This window comes from Mycetomoellerius zeteki, unplaced genomic scaffold (genome assembly GCF_001594055.1).
Source record: "Mycetomoellerius zeteki isolate Tzet28-1 unplaced genomic scaffold, Tzet1.0 scaffold28, whole genome shotgun sequence".
Taxonomy (NCBI): domain Eukaryota; kingdom Metazoa; phylum Arthropoda; class Insecta; order Hymenoptera; family Formicidae; genus Mycetomoellerius; species Mycetomoellerius zeteki.
In genome coordinates, this window is record NW_017257260.1 from 410 (window position 1) to 16,696 (window position 16,287).

The window sequence follows — 16,287 nt, forward strand, 5'->3', positions numbered from 1 at the left end:
CTCCAACCAATCAGAGTCCCCATTGTTCCAGACGGACCCGTCTAGGCCACGCCCATGATATCTGGGGAGGCGTGGAGGGGGTTCGTTTTGTCAGCTCGGCGGTGGGAAGAGGGGGCTTGTTTTGACGCCAGGGTAGAGTAGAGGGGGTTTGTTATGACTCTCCATGGCTGCCCACATACTACTGGCGCACTTTTCCATGCGAGGGCCTCCGCCCTCCTTCCGCTCCGATTGATCCGCTGTTTCCCGAGTACGCTCCCGCGTGCATTCCAACGAAGCCGGGAAAAGTGACAATATATCTTTACATCCTTTATTTTATTGCTTTGATCTCCTGACATCATGGAATCTGCCTTTTTTTACAGTACAGCGTTAGACATTTATCTCTTAATTAACATAATTTTTTCAATCATGAATATTTTTCAAATAAATGAGCGACATATATACTAACTTTTAGGAAGCTTTATTATAGTATCAAGAACATAATGAAACAAAAATAGAAAAGAAGCTGTTTGTCCTAATTTAGAAAATATTTCATCCTATCTTCCTGCCGAGAAGTTATGAAGCGTCGAAGCATTCTTTAGCATCTGCGTGGCGTTCTTTAAGATATTGTCGAAATCATCTTTCGTATCGTCCTCTTTTTGGAACTGTATAAGTATTACAAGATACGTTGTGACGGCACCAGCGATCTAAAATAATCATATTATTATTCATTTATATCTCAAAATTAGCCCGGGTGGAAATTTCGACTTGGTGCTGTATTGGCCTCATCTGGTTTTCCATGAGTTGATGTAGACGCTGTTGGAAGGCTAACCTGGGCTATACTGAGCGGTAATAATAATATTAGCCAATCCAAATATTGGAAAATTATCTAGAACCTCATTCGCGATGCAGTATAGTCTCAATATTGAGAAATTGTCTAGGTCCTGGCTCGCGAGGTGGTGCTGTTGAAATTTTGGAAAACTGTCTAGGCCTTGGCTCGCGAGGCAGTGTTGCCCCAAGATATTAAATCTGTCTTGCCTCTATTTAGGAAGAGACAGGGTAACTTAATTAGATGTAAAATTAATAAAATAAATACCAATTTGAGGGGTTATTCCACCCTGAAACTTTCAAATAATCGAAAATTTTTTTGTTTAAATCGATAGTTTAGGATTTTAAGAATATAAAAAAAATTGTTATTCGAAAGTGAAATTCCCAATATTAACGAAGATACAGTTGATTATGTCGAGCGGTGCACAGCAATACCTCCACGCCACCGTTAAACTGTTCCATTTATGAATAGTTCTGTTTTTGTTTGTTTTGTCTAGTGGGATCATTTTTTTAACCAACAAATTAATAAATGCAGCCAGATTACGGATTTTTTGGAGACTGTCTTCTTTGATTATTTAGAAGACATCCATCTGCAGCAACGAATGAAATGTGATTCCAACTCAATGGGTGTCTAGCTCATTATCGCAAACCTACTCGAGCTGGGCTAGACAGACATTTTCCACGATTGATTGGACGTGGAGGAGTAGTACCTTGGCCACCCCCATCATCTGATCTGACACCACTGGACTTTGTGTGGGGTGTCCTGAAGGAAGTTTATTCGTCGTCAATAAACTCAAGAGAACAGTTAAGGAATCGAATCGAGGCTGCTATGCACCAAATACCGCCAGATCAGTGTTTAGCTGCAACACGAACTGTCCGTACTGAATGCAATGCTTGCATTGCTGCAAGAGGCTAACATTTTGAACAATGTCTACATTAAACAAGTGAATAAATACAACGTGAATAAGTAATGAGAATGTACAAAAATGAAAACTACATTTTGTCTTTTTTGCGATTTTCTTCAAAACGAGCATCTCTACACGACTTTTTTTCTTAGGTTATCGATCCCCTAATTTTGGCATTTAGATTCCAGACATCCTGTACAGTACATATAGTAATTCAGATTGAATTATTCAAGTATTAATGGTCTAGCTTTGACCTTTACGGCCATTACTTATATTTCTTATTGTTTAATAATATTAATTACATTAAAATATGGCTATTATAATCCTGCCTCATTGGCCGCCGCTAGCTAGCTTCGGGCTAATTTTCCCATCTTGGCATCCCCGCACATTTCTGCCTAGTGCCTAGATGAAATTCTAGATAGTGTCCATGCCAGTATCGGAAATCTTCCGATACTGGCATGCCACGATATTTCCCACGGGACTCAATATAGAAATTTGTATCGCCCAGACACATTTCCACCCGGGAGTATGCAGAGGAATGATAAATTATTTCTTACTGATGTTACAAGAGTTCGATCTAGAGTGAAAAGTCCACACGCTGAGAATTCTAACGGACGATGTAGGAGTTGAAGTGAAAATATCTCTAATTGCTTCTTGCTTTCTTTGTCAAGACTCACTGACAGTAGCTGGCTGATCAAAACGGCTGTTTTTTTTCCCTGAAGATAATTGTATAAACCATACATAAACTTATAGAATTGTAATTATAAAAGCAAATGGTATGTGCTCAAGGCGCATCATTTTAACTTATTATTGTTGAATAATTTTGAATGTGTATCGGAATTTAAACTGTTTTAAATATCAAAAATCGAGAAACAAAAGGCTCAAAAGTCGCTTAAAAGTCAGTTATTGTTACAGTATGGTCAATACAGATACATCAATGTACATCAATGTATGTATTTTTTACGACAGGGAACACTACTATGTGTATAAGTGTTAGCTGAAATGATTGCTAAACAGAAAGTATGTATTAAAACGGTGTAACATCCCACGTAGCACGTAATATTACAATAATACTGCAGTAATACAATATATCAGAAATATTACTTATTACAGCGAAATATTTAATATTACACGTTGATAAATAACATTGAAATATTACAATAATATTGTTGCAATACATCATTGCAATATAACGTTTTAAATAGCAAGGTGCCATTAAATGGTGTTTTTGTGATGTCTTATTGACAATAGAGACACCATTAAGATATATACTGAGACATCACAAAATTAAACGTATAGGATAACTCCGGTATATACGCCGCACCTATCAAAAACTTAATTTATTAAGTATTATTTACTGTTTAAAGTAAACGAACTATATCAGTAAAAACTTTGTACTATCTACTACTATGAAAAAAATATTAGAAATCGAAATATATATTTATTTTTCCTATTAAGAAATAAACTTTTTGAAATCCTTGCATGTTTGCCGTATATCCCATAGGAATATATAGCTACTCATAAGGGGAGAGGGGGGTATGTACGGCTCATGAAAAATTTTCAAATAATGCTTATAAATAAGACATAAAATGACATAATAACTTATAAAATGCGTTTATAAAGTTTTATTAAGGAATAAGAATGATAAATATGTATATGAAGTAATAATTACAATCTTCCTACATACATATATTACAAGTGTTATGACATGAGGTACATACATATTTCATGTAATATATTTATTGCATTTAGTGCACTGAATTCAATCTGCGCGCTTTGTATGCTTTGGGCATAAATCCCGCCCGCTAAAAATGCCATATATCCTAAACAGGTGGGATATACAAGACAACAAACTAAACAAAGAATACGAAAGCAAGGCACTTGTATTTTGTTATAAAACATGCTTTACTATTCCTCTACATGTATGTATCACGAAATAACCACTAAGTCTTTTACATGCCCTACAATAATCATTTTATATAGATTATAACTTATGATGGCGCTACTTATTACAGTGACAAATCGATTCAACTCACAATAATTTTATTAATATTAACAGTAAGAAGCTGAAATCATAACACAATATCAATATAACAAAGGCATGTAACAGAGTAGTTGCGGGAAAATTATCTCCACTCCTATTTTTTCTTCTGCGGCGTAAATCCCAACGCGGCGTATTTGTCGGAGTTATCCTATATGTTAAAACACCTATGGAATCGGCCGCACGAAACGCTTTGACGGATACAGCTAAACGGTACGATATCGAACGAGTATTGTAAAGGTTCGTAAAATCTCTATTAACATCAATCGATGAGAAGTGATGTCAATTGCAAATTCGATACAACATAATTTATATCAGTAAAAGAACTTTTTGAAATAGTTTGGATATTTGTTTGGATAATGTAATTAATATTAATTTCATTTTTAATTTATTTCTTTATTACTTATAACATATTTAAAATATCCTTGCGGCAATACATGAAGAATCACGACTATCTCCGAACTACAAATTTATATCAGCGTAACTATGAATTTAAAATTGTAACTTACTGAAAATTAATTTTTGCTTTCCACTTTAAATATTGTAAACACTGAGGATGGCCTGATAAAAAGGTCGAAACGTTTGTTCAATATTCAAATATATCATTTTGACTCGTAGTCCTTATTATTATTTTATGTTTATTTAAAATATCCTTCTTACTGATATAAATGATGTTGCACCGAATTTGCAATTGACATTACTTCTCAACAATTAACTCTTTCTTTACCGGGTATGTGTCCGCAAGTAAGCTTTCTCTGTACCGAGGACTCCGCCACAAGTGCCCACTTTGGCCATGTTCCGATATACATTGTTAGTACTGAAAATCTACAGTATACATAACGTGCAATATAGATTTTCAGTACTTGCAGTGAATAACGAAACACAGCATTTAAAGATAGAGCATCGCCGCGAAATTAGTGTACAGTACCGAACACTATCTATAGTCGGCGCTGGTATTGTTTGTTATGTAGATGCTGACTATAGTCAACGCTGGTATCCACCGCTTGTTATGTGGATGCCGACTAAAGTCGGCGTTGATACTGAAATCGTAATTAATTTAAGAATACCGCAGTAAATTAATACAAATTTCACAAACATTTGCAATACTCGTTCGGTACCATGCCATTTAACGCTCTATCACGACGAAATTACCCTTTTTAAAGGTAAAAAAAGGCGCCAAGTGTATGCGTGTTTGTATGTGTGCTTTTGAAAAAAAAAAATGACTTTGTAGCAAACCTTTTCCAAACCTATTGGGTTGGAGGAAAAGTTCTGCGAAAAGCTCCCCTTGGAGCTCCCGAATTAGAATCGGCCTATCCACTCTACTCCTATATCTCCTTATTATGTGTCCGTTTTTATCTTCTATTTATTTAAAAATTTAATTAAAAAATTTATTTAAAATTTATTTAATTAAAAAATTTATTTAAAAAATATTTATTTTGTCGGTAGTCCGTTATTAATCTTATTTATAAAATATTTAAATTATTTCCCTTTCAGAAAATAAAAAACATCTGTCGACTTTTGAACTCAAAAATTTTGTTTTTAACTGTAGTATTATTAATTACTTTTAACTGTGCTAAGTTGTAAATTTAATCGATTTATTTATTTATTTAAATTATGGACCGACCTGTGTTGTAACAGCGTACGTAGGCTGTACGATCATGAATAATCTCCAGATATGAAAGATGCACCATAATCCTTGTACCGCAAGGAACAGTGGTTCACGTCTTCCATCAGCTTCCATTATTAAAAAATACGGTGTAATGATTAAATGTATTAGGCAGGTGATTGTAATCATAAGCGCAACAACACCATAAGCAGTATTTATAAGCATCACGGTGTCACTTAATGATGCATGGACTGTCATCAATTGGGAGATGCTATCCGTGAAATTTTTGCCATCTAGAAAAAAAGATTTACTTTAAAGAAGAGAGTATTCTAGTTTAGAGGCCTCATTTTTGAGATTACTTTTGGGAATCAAAATAAAAAAATTATCAATGTTTCAGTAGAGGCGAATGTCATCGAAACCATTAAACGACTTCGTTTAAGACCATGTCTAAAATGGTAATTTAAAAATAAAGCTTTGGGAACACAAATATAAACTAGAAAGTGTCTTCTATTACGAGGGACACTACTTATATTTTGAGCCTTGGCAACACTGAGTGCCATCTGGCGTTTCCACTAGAAAGTTTGACATTTTTGACCATAACCTTCTTCAAAACGTTTTGTTATTTGAACGCGATTTGTATTGTTTACAGTCACTTGAAAATTGTCTCAGCGAAAAAATGGAATTAACTCGTGAAAATTTTCGTGCAATGATTTATTACGACTTTCGACGTGGATTATCAAGACAGGAATGCATCGATCAACTTACTTCCACTTTTGGCGATAAAGCCCCATCCTTTGCCACTGTGAAACGCTGGTATAACGAATTTAATCGTGGTCGCCGTTCGCTCACCGACGAAAGTCGTGAAGGTCGTCCAAAATCAGTTGTTGTGTCAGAAAATATTGATGCTGTGCAAAAACTAATAATGCAAGATCGTCATGTGACATACTTGAGATTGAGACAACCTTAGGCATTAGTTCCACCAGCATATATAAAATATTGCATGATCATTTAGCCGTGAAAAAGGTTTGTTCTCGTTGGATCCCACATATAATCTGACAAAATCTCAAAAAGATGCTCGTGTCGATTGGTGCAAACAAGTGGTTCGAACGCATGCAAAAGTGTATAGATCATAAAGGAGAATATTTTGACAAACAATAGTCATTTTCAATGACAAATTACTGTTTTTTTATTATTAGGCTCAAAATATAAATAGTGCCCCTCGTAGATGATATGGCAGTTTCTATAATACTGTTTGAAATTTTATTTTTTGAGGCTTCTGTCAATATCAAATCAAATCTCAATAAACGACTTATATTTTGTGCACTAAGAATAACATATCGCACTTATTTTCTAGAATCAAATTGTAATCTGTTTTACTTGTATGTATGTATGTTCATTTCGAACTTGCACCTTGAATAATATATGAGTTACTTTTTATGCTAATATATTATTAAATTTAGATAATATACTTTATGTATGTTCACTTTAAACTGGCACCTTTAATAATATACCATTTACCTTTCATGGTAATGTATTGTATTATTAGATAATCATTTAAATTTTTAAAGGTTTAAATTTTTGAAGATCTTTTTTTGAACATAGCTTGATGTACCTTATGTTTAAAAGTTGTGTACCATTCATAAAAATTGTTTTGCTCATAACTTTTTAATGAATAATGAGCAATGGAAAAGATCAATGATCTTGACTTTCTTAATGCTAATGCCGACTGTACTGTAATTTTCGAGTCTTATAACTCGAAAAATATTTAATGAAAAAATATTTTATTATAGTGTTTCGAAAAGCTCTCGAGGTAAGCTACAAGAAAATGTAATGAAAAATAGGAGGTTTCATTTTTTAATATCAACGTGACCTTGATCTGGCTTTGGCGACGCCACCCAAGATCAAATCAATAGTACCTACTTATGTCCCCCTCCGAACCATACAACTTTTGTTTGAAATATTTTTCCGTATCTACCATAGTTTTCGAGAAATCTTAATACATTATTTAAAATGGGACACCTTGTATATAAATATATGCTTCTCAAGCACAGATACATTAATATATATGTATATACACCTATTATACACATTAAATAGTTATCTATCTCTGACCACTACTGTGGCCCTCTAAAAGTTAAACTCAGCAAACATTTCTAAATTACAAGTGTTTCTGACTGTATTATTCTCAAACTCTGACATATTAAAAAATTGTTTTGGATGACACATAATTTGTTTTGTGTTCAATTGTCGCATCTGTTGAGCTTTTTTCTTATTTGTTTTGAAAAATAATTTTGAATAGGTAATATTATAATAATGAATAATGCGCACCCAATCCAAGCTCCTTCTTAAATTGATCTGTGATTCTGCCACTGTTAAAGATGTTCTCAAGGTTTTTATTAAGTCTGCAGAATCTCTGGCTCACATTGTAGACAACAACGGCGTATTGAACTTCCATCATGATGATGACTATATACATGAAGTACAGGGGAACGTAATTGATTGGACCTTTGTCGTTCAGTTTCTTGTTCAGTTTCGTCTTATAGTTCCATGTGTAGATATCGAGAGATGAGATGATGATGGAATAGAGAAGACTCCAGAGTGTCAAGAGGATTGTGTATCGTCGGATCTTTTTCGGCGAAACAATTCCTAGCTTCTCGTCGCACTTTATCGCAGATGAATTGAATATGAACATCAATTGCAATAACAATCCTGGTGAAAAAATGTCTGAAAATTTTGCTGTAAATGCCTGAAAGTATTTTTCAGGGATTTTCAATAATACTCAAAGACTTTCTCAAGGAAATTTAGGGACTATCAGCGAATTCTCTGAAAATCATTTCTAAATATCTGAAAGAGTACTTAAATTTTGCTGAAATTCGGAAATTCAGTGGTCTCTGAAGATAGAATTTTCACAATTTTTCACTTTTCAGAGATTTTCAGCGATTTCTTTGAAAATCATTTTCAAGAGTCTGAAAGTCCCCGAATTTCGCGGGAATTCAGTGATGTCTCTGAAACTTAAATAGACAATAAATAACACACTTATCAAAAAGTGATAGCACGTAAAGCAGGAAACTCATAATCGAGAGATCCCAGGTTCGAATCCTATTAGGTAAGTGTGTTTTTCGTAATAATTTCAGGTAGAATCATTACATATATCTTGTATGAAACAAATTCTGTTAAAAAAGAAATAAAATTTATAAATCTTAAAATATAAATATTTCTTTTAGTATCGCATTCTCGAAAATCTCTGAAAATCTGATAAATTCTGAAATTTTACTTTGATTATACTGTAAAAAATTTTATGAAAATTTTTAATAATCACTGAAATATTTTGACAAATCTTTGAAATTTTATTGAAAAATTCTTTGAAAAGCTTTACCACATGTCCGAAAATATGGACACTTTTAAGAAAATTTTCAGACCCTTAGAGAAATTTTCGAAGAAATTCAGAGAAATTTTTTCACCAGTGAATTAATTAAAAAAGACTTACATCAACTAGTATATCGATAATAGTTTGCACGTGTTTCCAGCATAGAATTGAACCGACGATGGAACAGGCTGTGAGACTCATTACACCCATTACATCGCTGGTAGTAACAATTACCGCATTCTGTGACTTGAGTCGAGTGCTATGCTCCCATCCATCTCTTAAATCACGCCAGAAACCCCAAATCTCGGCACTGATTAGACACACCAATAGGCACACACTGCAACGCATTATTCTAATTATTTTACTTATTTACATGAATTAACCAAAATAATTCGAAAACACATAAAATAACTTTAGAAAAATAAATTTAAATGCTGAAGAATCACTGTATCGATCTCGATTGAGATCTTGCGTGATGGGAAGATTAGCTAATGGGATTGGTAGAACAATAAAATACTATACTATTGTATTTTTCCGTGCAACAAAAGAAAACGTATGTACAAGCTAACTGATCCGCAGCAACATCAGAACTGAAGTCTATTTTTGATTTTGTGACTTTGACTTTGACTTTGTCACTTTGTTTACGGTTGTACGAATAGTACCTCACGTGAAGCAAGGCACATTTATGCAGGAAGATATCTCCAACGCAATTTACCGTTTCGTCAAACGTTTGCGAACATTCACCTGTATTTCGGAAACTAAGCTGTTTAGGACACATGTTTATATGGATTTTTTTACTTGAAATAAACCAAAGAATCGCTCTGTTGAGTATGGCAACATACTTAACTAACACCCTGTATATATACCTACATATTTTTAAACAATTGTGTTTTCTTTAAACCAATTAACTAATATTCGGATTCATCCCGAAAACAAAAAGAAAGGAAACAAAAAGAAATGAAGAAGAAGAAAAAGAAAGAATAAGCAAGAAAGAAAGAAAAAAATGTAGGAAAGGAGATATTTATGTTAGTATCTTGGAGTTATATTCCATTTTCATTATTAGTGATTTTCACGAAAAGGAAAAGGAAAAAAAAAAGGAAAGAAAAAAGATGAAAGGAAGCATGTTACGAGAAAGAAAATATTAGTATTCATATTAGTATCTCTCGATTTTATCTTTTTTATTATTAAAAGACTTAAAAGAAAGGAAAAGGAAACGAAAAGAAAGAAAGGAAAAAAGAAAATATAAATAAAAGAAGGAAAGAATGTATGAAAAGAAACATAACAGTATATGCAGCAAAATATGTGTTCGTATTAATAGTTTTGTGTCGTATACAATATTTTTAATTATTAGTAGTTTTCATGAAAAGGAAAGGGTTCCTAGAATGGAAAGAATTGAAAAGAAAAAGGAAAAGGTAAGGGAAAGAAAGAAAGCTGAAAAGAAGAAACGGTAAATGTTCATCTTTACAGTCAGCCCAAAATGACTTCCGAGTGACCTTGACCTTGACCCTCAAGACCCTCACTGACCTTTTCCGTCGCTCGCTATTCGTTAAAAAGTTATCAACGAAACAATTTGTATACACAGAATTTTGGAACACAAAATACATATGAGATCATTCTCGTTTCACATAATATTTATTCAACACATAAATAACATTTTGCCTATATTTCACTTTAAAAATATTATATTTCAGGGGAGGAAGGGGTACGAGTCGAAGATAAGAGTCGCGCGCCCCTTTGCAGAGGGGGAGGGGGATGAGAGTCGGGGGTGAAAGTCATGCGCCCCTTTGCAGAGAGAAGGGAGGTGAGAGTCGAAGGTGAGAGTCGCGCGCTCCCAAGCAGGGGGCCTTCTGCCAAGGAGTGCACGACTTTCCACGCGAAGCGTATACTTTTAATTTACACAATTTCAACTTAATTTCACGACATTACATTAAATTTAATATATTTACCTAATCTGGACCCCCACCGGCGCAAATCGAGTTGGGACAAGGTAAAAAATTTAGTGATATTTTATTGCTAATTTGTTGCTCTAGAGCGAATTTTGTTGCACCAACCGTTTAGCAGCAAAAAAAGAAAATAAGGGATCCAAGTTAATGGCAAGCTGGAATTGTCTCCCACATTGAAAATTATATATACAGAGCTGCGATATTAAAAAAATAAGTACCAGATTTTGTTGCTTTTTTTTGCTCCAAGATAGCGCAAAAACATCGCAAAAATTACATTGTTAAATAAATATCCATAAATAATCAAAACTGCACCGTTACGCGTCCCAGCTTCATAACTAAAAGTTACATGTATAAAATTTGTTGCTCGCATGACTTTGGTACCAAAATGTTCCTTGTAACATATATTATCGAAATATACCCATTTCCGATTTTGTTGTTAACTGTAACATGAAAAACAATTAGATTATCGGGATTGGCGCTCGCACCGTGCACTAAGTTCCCTTAATCGTTGTTTAAAGAACTTGTTGCTCGTTTTTGGTACCAAAATGTTTCTTGTAACATATATACATCGAAATATATCGGTTTGACCGACAAGAGATCAGTTTGATTCTGGGTGGCGTCGCCAAGGTCAAGTCAGTCATGATGATTTTTTTAAATGAAACGCCCTATTTTTTATACCAGATACCGGCTATTACATTCTGGAATAAAAAATAGGGCATTTCATTTAAAAAAATCATCATGACTGACTTGACCTTGGCGACGCCACCCAGAATCAAACTGATCTCTTGTCAGTCAAACCGATATATTTCGATAGTATATATGTTACAAGAAACAACGATTAAGGGAACTTAGTGCACGGTGCGAGCGCCAATTCCGATAATCTAATTGTTTCTCATGTTAGCGCGCACTTTTGTACTCAGGGTCGGCGGAACGCGGTAAACGAGTTCGGCATTGCGGGGGGCGCCATGTTTTAGGGGCGCCTAACGCGTACCTATATTGTACTGAATGAGATTGAAATACATTTCTTCAATAAATTGCGAAATACATAAAAGTCGTAAATTATTGAACTATGCAGCATTATAAAGCAAATAATTATGATTCGTGATCCTTTTATGCATTCCGAAATTCCTAAAAAAAATCTCAATTTTAGTAATATCAAGTGTATATCGATATATATCTTTCGATTTTCGCAATCTTTTTTTCTCAACACTCTTCTTTTTTTCTTCCTTTATATAATATCTCTCATTTTTTTAAAATGATTGTTCGACGAGATTCGGGTAGAGATACGCGCCGGTGAATAGTCGAATGTAACTTTCATATTTTTTCTGTTTAATTTTTCAAATTGAAAAATTTAATTTAATTTTTTGAAAAATATTTAACAAATATTTTACACAAGTAGTAATTACTGTGTAAAGACATATGCAATGTTTAGTGACATTTCTGTTTCTAGGAGAATAAATTCTTCTATTAGATATTGGATAATTATGTCGAATGTTCGAAGCAGTGTAAATCTTGCACAACCATTTTTGAAAAGCGAATCGCGCTCGTAGTCTGACGCGCTTTAAAAGTTCTGAACATTTGAACGAAAGAAGACACGCCTTAGTTACGAGTACATTGTTTTCCCCAAATACCGTCGTGTTAAAAAAAAAGTTCTCAGAATGTTAGTTTTGGGCTGTAAGTTGTAGGTTTGAAATTAGATTTGAACTAATTAGAAACTCTACATGTAGGGCGCTAATTTAAAATTTGCGGGGGGCGCCAAATATCCTAGCGCCGTTCCTGTTTGTACTAGTACCTTCAAAATTTTTAGATACTAAATAATTGGATAAATGTATACTTTAGGTTACGTCTTATCGATTTGAGTGTCCTTAAGATATGTTGTAAAGGAGAATGTCCTGAGTGATTTCCCAAAAAAGTGGGGGACTGCATTGATTTAGGAGATATAATTCCATAATATATACAGGATAACATTAGTATTAGTAAGAGGTATATTATGAATAGTGAAGTTTGTATATCCCGTACTAATCTCTTGAAGAATGTAAACAAAGTCAGAAAATCACAGAAAATCACATATTTTGTCAATAATCAACATAGTTCTCGCAATTCGTTAACAGCTTTCAATATGCGACTGTACGAATTTCTAAATCTTGTTAATGATGAGAATAAATGGTAGTCTTCGTTTCGCGTTATAAAGTCTATGTGTGGAGGCGGTACGTGCTACCCCCCCCCCTGCGAGGAGCGGCATTGCCTCCAAAAATATAATCTAACCCAATCCATATTTTAGTATTGGATAGTTCTTGCTTTACGTATACTTTACAACGCAAAATAATAAATTAAAGTTTCATATAACATGTAGGGAACGACATTGGAATAGAAGGTATATTATGAATGCATGACAAATCGTATGCTCCTAGGCAGAGAGGGAAGGCGGGATGGACCTCGTTTCGCGTAAAAAATCGTGCGCCCCTTGGCAGAGAGAAGGTGGAGTGGATTTTGTTTCGCGTTAGAAAATGTATACGTATTGGCAGCAGAGTTGGACATAATCAATTATTTTTGATAATCATTTACATAGTCATAAGCAATTCCTATAATTTTAATTACAGAGTAATTGATTACTTTAGTATTCATGATTAGTGATAATCTTACTTTCTAATTACTAAGTAGTTTAAATACTCAGTAATTATACAGTATGATTACAAGTAATCATGATTACCAAAGTAATTGATTACTCTGTAATTAAGATTACAGGAATTGTTTAAGTAATTGGTTATCAAAAGTTGTAGATTACATCCAACTCTGCTACGAATACGTCTATTTTGTTCAAGCTGAAGCCGATTGTACCATTTCAGAAATTCTTAAATAAAATATAAAATATATCATAGAAATGAGACTTATAATTTCATTATATATTATTTCATTTATGCAAGAGATCGTCTCGAGATCGGTTAAGTGGTACGCATTCGGTAACTCTCCCCTATATATTTTCGTGAATAAGAAATTTAAGTATATCATTTATTGTTACCTGTAAATGCTATCAGTGACACTCAATCGGCCTTGATATCTACCAGATACTTGTGCGACGAATCTCGTTGGAAATACACCGGATAGTTTGCTCAAGTAATAAATTGGGAACACTGCTTGGTATAGATCGCTATTTACAGACTTGTTATTCGCTCCATTGGAATTCATGTCGTATTTGTCCATTTCTATAGATTTGTCTATACATATTTAAAGTGAACTGTATTATTCTGGGTTATCGATTCAAATTAATAACCCCAAGTGGAACATATTTATGTTATATATTAAATTCAATGCATTAATTTTCTTTATACACAATCGTTAAAATTCTGCGAATCATAATGATAAATTTTAATTTGTATAAATTAACGTAGTATTAATATTGCGTAGCATTTATTAATCTTTTCACAATAATTACTTTATCTTTTATAAACGTTAATTAACTAATAATCCAAAGAAAAAGTTTGACGTATTAATATTTTTGTTTATTATACTTTTCGTGTATCAAAAAAAGTATTGTGTTTTAAAATAGTTAATGCTATAAAGGAAATAAAATATAAATATTTGCACATTTAAAACTTGAGATTATCAAAAAATAACAAAATATGTTATCTTACTATTCATCCTATTCGTCATTTGTTGCTTATCGGAATTATTCCATTGAATGTGCGTTTTTCTAGACACAAGGCTAATATCCTTCATAATATTTGTAAATGTAAGTGTTCTCAAAATGATTCACGAGTTTGATGAATTCCTACGATCACATAAAATAACTAAATTCAAAACTCTTCAAGTAATCGTAATATTTAAAACAAAATTTTAAAGCACAGAATGTAGCGTATACATACATATATATATATATATACATACATATATACATACATATATATATATATATGACATATGATAGAATAAATTATTGGTGATATAAATATCACCTTTTCATACTCAGCAAGAATTAGGTAAAGTCACGAGAAAATTCTTCGTAAGGAAGTTGATTCTTTCACTCGAAATTGACTTTATAAGAATCGTTGTTGACCGCATTATTGAAATTTATCGGATTTACCAGCGTATTCATCAATTTTTCAGTTTACTTCAAAGCACGAATAGCAAAACAGAATGCAATAGACTAGAAAACAAATGCGTGTTGCGTTTTTATACATTCGCACCTATCCATTCATACGTGTCAAATTGTCGACAGGTAATTGTTGTTAACGATAGACTGCAATTGATGCTTATCCTTAAAAAAACTACTCTCTTATCTCTTTCTAGCACGCACTCAACGTTGCCACGAAATCCGGAAATATACACGTTTACATGCGCATTCTTAACAGGAATCTACGAAACGAACTCTGATCTTACAATTAGGTAAATTGCTAGTATTTCTGTAAGACTCTCGTTGGTAACAAGAAAGATTCTTTAAGACAAGACAAATCAAATCTGTTTTTCACACAAGTACGATCTAATCGATAGAATAATGTGATTCTAGGACAACTATGTTTTTCCTACCTGCAATGTGTTATCAGACAGGTGTCAGAGAATAATAAACGAAAGCGGCATCATTATTATCAGTTAAACGTGGACAAACAGTGCATGGTACGTTTAAATATATAAAACAAATATTATTTTTCTTCCTCTCTTTTATTGTCAGAGCTCTTTCTTTTCTGAGGATGTTTGGTACCTATTTTCAAAATATTAAGAATTTAACAAAATTTGTGCAGATTGATCCATTATTACATCTGAATATCTATGTAAAATTTGAGCATAATTCTCTTATCTGCTTAAAAAATATTTAACTTTTTGTTTATCTGGATTCTTTATCCAGTAAAATAGCTTTAAATAGTTTTACAATACTTATTTGCAAATTTGATAAGAAAGTAGTAAATTGAATCAAATTGTATACGTAAATTTTATACGTAAAACTAATAAAGCAATAATAAATGTTCCTGCAAAAGTTTATTTGGATGCACCTACTCGTTTAAAAATTTTTTTTACCCAGATGGCACCCTCATTTAGGAAAAGTTCGCTTAGGATTCAGAATAAAAAGTTCCTAGTAAATTCTTTAAAATGTTTTTTGAAATTTATATTAAAAATAAGCTCATTTTTTCAAACGAAAATTTTCTCTAAAACGAAATAAATTAAGTATTCTTTAGAAACATTTTATTTATATTTATAATGATGGTGTAGTCTACGTCTAGTAATAACTGCCGATGAGTAGCGAGGGGAAAGACAACGTGCTGCTGTTACAACGCATTTGTTTTGCAGTCTGTTGCATTCTATTCTGCTATTCGTACTTTGATGTAAAATGAGAAATTGATGAATACGCTAGTAAATCCGATAAATTTCAATAACTTAGTCAACAATGATTCTTATAAAGCAGGGTTGGTAAAAAAAACATGTTTTAAACGTGTTTTAAACAGTTTAAAACATGCTAAATTGATGTTTTCAATATGTTTTAAATATGTTTTTTTTATAGTACTGTTTAGCATATTTGAAGCATTAAAAACATATTTAAGAAGAAATACAGTACCCTATAAGCGCAAAATGTTCCTAGAATGTTACATGAATATTATTAAAAAAATTAAAATAATGTTATTATAATATTT

General features: G+C 32.9%; 1 protein-coding gene across 1 annotated transcript; it reads right to left on the reverse strand.

Moving 5' to 3' along the window:
• Nucleotides 1-431: 431 nt before the first annotated feature.
• Nucleotides 432-14,383, reverse strand: LOC108724146 (gustatory receptor for sugar taste 43a-like). Its single transcript, XM_018450340.1, has 7 exons — nt 14,299-14,383; nt 13,686-13,881; nt 8,844-9,060; nt 7,685-8,018; nt 5,375-5,649; nt 2,267-2,425; nt 432-683 (listed from the first exon to the last, which is right to left on the reverse strand). The coding sequence occupies exons 1-7, from the start codon at nt 14,381-14,383 to the stop codon at nt 534-536; spliced, it is 1,416 nt and encodes a 471-aa protein (XP_018305842.1). The 3' UTR covers nt 432-533.
• Nucleotides 14,384-16,287: the final 1,904 nt, after the last annotated feature.